The 5,083-nt window shown below is 48.4% G+C and overlaps 1 protein-coding gene across 1 annotated transcript; it reads left to right on the top strand.

The window, feature by feature from the left end:
• Positions 1–1,963: 1,963 nt before the first annotated feature.
• LOC123111327 (uncharacterized) lies at positions 1,964–3,957 on the top strand. The gene is made up of 2 exons (XM_044532094.1): positions 1,964–3,353; positions 3,675–3,957. Exon 1 carries the CDS (start codon positions 2,142–2,144, stop codon positions 2,781–2,783), a length of 642 nt encoding a protein of 213 aa, XP_044388029.1. The 5' UTR covers positions 1,964–2,141; the 3' UTR covers positions 2,784–3,353; positions 3,675–3,957.
• Positions 3,958–5,083: the final 1,126 nt, after the last annotated feature.

Below are 5,083 nucleotides of genomic sequence, written 5' to 3'. Positions count from 1 at the left end.
CGTTGTTCCTTTAAGTCATTGTAGATTGCTACGACTTGGGTTCATACGTTCATGACCGACACGTTCGTTGTTGGGTTACGTATGCCTGTCCCGGTAAGTTTGTGCCACATTGGGTTTATGACTAGTCATGTCGACCCGGGTTCTCTATCATATGGATGGTAGCGACACAATCATATACGTGAGCCAAAAGGCGCAAACAATCCCGACCAATGTAAGGTTGCAACCATGGGAATACCGTGCGTGAGGCTGCAAAGTGATATGATGTGTTACATGCTAGATTGGGGTCCCGACATGCAGGGATTCATTGACGCCTTGCCAAAAAGTGTACAATTCTGACCTAGCATGACCTTGAGGATGGCAACACCCGAAGAGATGAGCTGTAGTCGACCCCCTAAGGCTTGCGTATGCTTTGGAGTCCTAAGTGAAGTTGTGGCTTCTTCTAGGGGAGGTGTCGCCTCGTCGTGGTGAGGTATCCGATCGTGGAGTTGTAGCATACCTTCTAGATCAGCTGTGAATTTGAAGCTACCAAAGTGGATGGTTTCTCCAGGAGCGATTCCGCCGTCCAGTTGAATGGAATGGCGAGCTGATACAGGGGTGGCGTCAAAGCCGCTGGCGGTGAAGGTGAATGATAACGATGCTCGCAAGTTAGTGCACAAAGCCCCTACCTAGCATGCCAATTGTCGGTGTTTCGTAACTGTATAGTGAATTCCTATGTAGGTACAAGCTTGTGACTACGATCGGATGGGTTAACAACCACAAGCACACAAGGATGTATAGAGGTCCAGGCCCGAAATCATCTCCGATGAAAGCCCTACTCTTTGTTTGGGTTGATTGTATTCCGGCGTGTGAGGCGCTCAAGGTACAAGATGATGCCCATTGGCGGTTCAGCCGGCTGGGTGTTGGTGGATTCTCCCGTGGAGAAGATGTATGGTGTGTGTGTGTGTGTGTGTGTGTGTGTGTGTGTGTGTGTGTGTGTGTGTGTGTGTGTGTGAATGTCCAACCTTCTCCCGTAGAAAGGGTGTGTACCCCTTATATAGGCCGCAGTGCCAACTTATAGACATGGCCAGGTAATTTTACAGGATCAGTTACATGTTACGATGGGACGTATGCTATCTTAGGTTAAAGTAGATGGCGTCGAGCTGGCCAACCTGCACACCATACACGCCTTGTTATTGTGTGGCGTCAGCAACATCCTTGTCTTCTGAGTCCGTAAGTGAGTTTTGTAGCTATTGTCCGTAAGTGTAGAGTTTTTGCTCTCAAAATAAATAACCCAGCTACAAAGTGGCGTGAGTATAAGATGGTGGTATGGCCAAGGTGGGTGTGTGCATTAGTCACCGCAGTCCCGCGGCATGTGCATCGACTCGCCCACATAGTTGCTCCGCATGGGCCGGTTCATTTGTGTTTTCTTTTCTTTTTTCCCTTACCTTTTTTTGTTTCCGATGTTTCTTTTTTTCTCTGTTTTTCAGGGTACTACACTGTTTTTCTTTTCCCTTTTTCATAATTTTTTGTTGTCCGGAAATACATGAATCTTTTTGTTCTAGCTGAACACTTATTTATTTATCGTGAAATGTTTTTTTATCATAGGTGAACACTTTGTTAATTTATCATGAACCATTTTCTTCAAACATAAACCATTTTTTACCATGCACCATTTTTCATTATAGGTGAACATTTTTTAATTTATTGTCAACCTTTTTGTAACATCGGTAAACATTTTTCTAAAACTAGACTAACCTTTTTTTTTGTCATGTGTGAACATTTTGTTTTTTGAGAATCCTGTGTGAACATTTCTATTTCATGTTTTTGAGCTAAAAACAAAACCGACCGTATTGTTGGGCCGGACCAAAGCCGGCCTAGCATCAGATCGCTGCCGGGGTGTGTGTGTGTGTGTGTGTGTGTGTGTGTGTGTGTGTGTGTGTGTGTGTGTGTGTGTGTGTTAGGGAACTCATAAAAGGATCATGGCACATGAGACCGGCCCAGCCAACGTTGAGTTTGCATAACCCTAACCTAGAAGTGTCGTTTCTCCTTCGGCCGCCGCCGCCTGTTGTTCCCCTTCCCTGTTCATCGTCCGTCTCCAACTGATCCGCCCGGCGATCGTCAGATCCATCTGAGAAAATCCGCTCCAGTTAAATCCAATCCAGATGGAGCTAGCTAGGATGGATCCACCCGGCGTCGAGCTCCCCAAGAGCTGCCTCCTCGCTATCAAGCCTGTGGTCGCCGATTCCACCACCGCCACCCACCAGACGGAGCACCCGGATGACTCTCGCGAGATCTCCATTCAGGTCAGCTTGTTCGTCCACCGCCCGCCTCTTATCTCCTACGTCGTTGTCTGGTCCACCGACGCCCGTGTCACCGAGGAGCCCTTCATCCACGGCACTCACGGCGGGCTCATCCTCCTTAGCATGGACATAAGCATGGAGGAATGTCCGCTCCGCGAATACTACATCTACCAGCCCGGCTGCGGCCACGGCGGCGCTGGCACTCCGTCGCTCAATCTGGTCCCGCAACTCAGGTGCTTGGTCGGCCAACCCTGTGCGGTCGGCCTCCTGTCACATGGCGACGGCGGAGACTACTATGTCGCGTTACTAACTATGCAGAGGAAAGGAGAGTTTGAGCTCTCCCTCTTCTGCTCCAAGATGGAAACTTGGACCGTCAAGAAGCCCGTCTTGTCACCGGAGGACCAAGCAGCCTTCTTACTGGATGACGGAGGCTTTGAGCCGAACAAGGTTATCGCCGTTGGTGCAGTGTCATGGCATTCGTTGACTTGTTTAAAGGCATCCTAATCGGCGATGTCCTCGAAGGTAGCCCCCAGTTCCTCTACATTCCGCTGCCAGCAACAACAGAGATCAGTCAACCATGGACCAATTACCCCTTGTATACTCGCGACGTTAGCATCGACATGTCGTCCGGCCACATCCGCATCAAGTTCATTGAGCTGGTTTGTCCTTTGCACTTGCCGGCTTGGGCTGCTACCACATGGAGTACTACCACTACAGCTACAAGTCCTTGGCTCCGACTCGAGGAGTGGGACACTCACACTATTCTCGAGGCTAGACAACTTTCGGTGGGTGACGGTGTCAACACTGCTGGGCTGCTGCCTGAGGCTTTGCAGTCTGAGGGCAAACCAGATTTTGGGCTTCTCTTCATTAACTTGCCAATGTTAAGCTTACACGAAGACAACATCGTCTGCTTCTTAGCCAAGCAGCATTACTTAAATAAGCAAGCGTGGGTGATTGCTGTCGACACGGTGACGAAGAAGCTGCTAGGAGTCCATCCTTTTCAGATGGGAAGATTCACAACACTGTTCTACAGCACCATCTCTAGCCATCTCAATATAAGTGCTGCAGCTTCAGGTAACGGATATGCATGCATGGTTGGTTCATAATTATTTCTTGTCAGCTTAATTCATTAATCGAGCCTGTCAAGTCCCCTTGATTTGGTGCATTGTAACTAATTACTAGCAAAATCGCACAAACCAAGATAACTAAGTACTATCAAAGCCTGTGGCTGTGATGCAAACATGCAAATGATAACATGAAGCATTGATTATGATGGACTTGTACCATTTTACAGAATAAAAAAGGGATACTGTACTGAATGGCGCCATTGATTGTTTCATTATTATTCTGTAAATGGATTTTGTTGATAGATTGGCTCCATATCTACTGGTGCAGGTGCAAAGGGAGACCTGGAATGGCTAGGAACGCACCGTGAACAGCAAGGCGGCGTGGGAGCTTATGATGCGGATGACAAGGAGCTGGAACATGTGAAGCCATGTCTGATTTAGTTTAACACTGATGAATGCCTACATCGATTTGCATTGTGTTTGTCAAAGTTTGATTGTGAGAGTTTTATTAACATATTGGTGTGCACCGATCCAGGATTGTTGTTATATGGAAGAAAAACCACCGACATTGTGTTTGTCCATTTTTTATGTATTAAGAGGTTTCAGTACTCATATAGGAGTGCATTGATATTATTAGCTCGTACTTAAAGTCTCCCACACTGGCTGTTTCTCTTGTTTTAGACAGTGCAAATGTGTTGAATCTGAACTCTGAAGCCATAGATAGCATTTCTTGATATGGCTTTACACATGATACCACTTTACTTGCACTTCCTGTAATTGCAACTTGGCATTTTGATGATTTTACGATAAAGGCGATGGATGCAGAAATATATAGCATTTCTTGATATGGCTTTACACATGATACCACTTTACTTGCACTTCCTGTAATTCCAACTTGGCATTTTGATGATTTTAAGATAAAGGAGATGCATGCAGAAAATAGATAGCATTTCTTGATATGGCTTTACACATGATCCCACTTTACTTGCACTTCCTGTAATTGCCAACTTGTCATGTTGAAGATTGTAAGATTATCAGTTGCACAAACTGTCTTCTGAAAGCACGATACATGCAGAAAATAGGTTCTAAGGGCATCTCCAGCCGTTGGCCCCCCAGGGGGCGTCAAAAAGCGCCGCCTGAGGGTGAGCCGGCGCAAAAAATGGCCCTGGGGGCGAGTCGGCCCCCAGGGCCGTCCCTAGGCGCGTATTAAAAAAAAAGATGAGACGTTCGGCGAAGTTATGATAAAAACTAGTTAAATTTCGGCTAAACATGGCAAATTTCGTCTAAACATGGCAAATTTCGGCGAAATTCGCCATTTTCATGACATTAACCTAATCTAAAAAAGAAAGGCGCTGAAGTCGTCGCCGCCATTGTCGTCGTCGGCGGCCTTCTCCTCCTTGACGCGGGCGCCCATGCTGGACCCGGCGTCGCCATGACGGACTAGCGGCGGCGCGTCGTCGCTGTCGCGTAGGACGACGACCCCGTCTTCATCGCGGCCGCGTCGGCGCTCTTCGAAGCGGCGCGCTGGCGCTCCTTCACCTTTTCCCGGCGCGCCTTCTCCACCGCAATGGAGTCCTGGCGCGCCCATTCTAGGGTCGCGTCGTCGTCGTCGAACTCCGCCTTCACCGGCGCAAGCCCCGGCTCCGTCTTCACCGGCGCCAGCCCCGGCTCCGTCTTTGGCTTGACGAAACACGGAGGAGCCGACGAGGACGAGGCGCGCCGGCCGCCCTCGTTGAT

This window comes from Triticum aestivum, chromosome 5B (genome assembly GCF_018294505.1).
Source record: "Triticum aestivum cultivar Chinese Spring chromosome 5B, IWGSC CS RefSeq v2.1, whole genome shotgun sequence".
In the NCBI taxonomy this organism is placed as follows: Eukaryota; Viridiplantae; Streptophyta; class Magnoliopsida; order Poales; family Poaceae; genus Triticum; species Triticum aestivum.
Note: the sequence above shows the minus strand (reverse complement) of the source record. Positions and strands in the feature narration are given on the sequence as shown.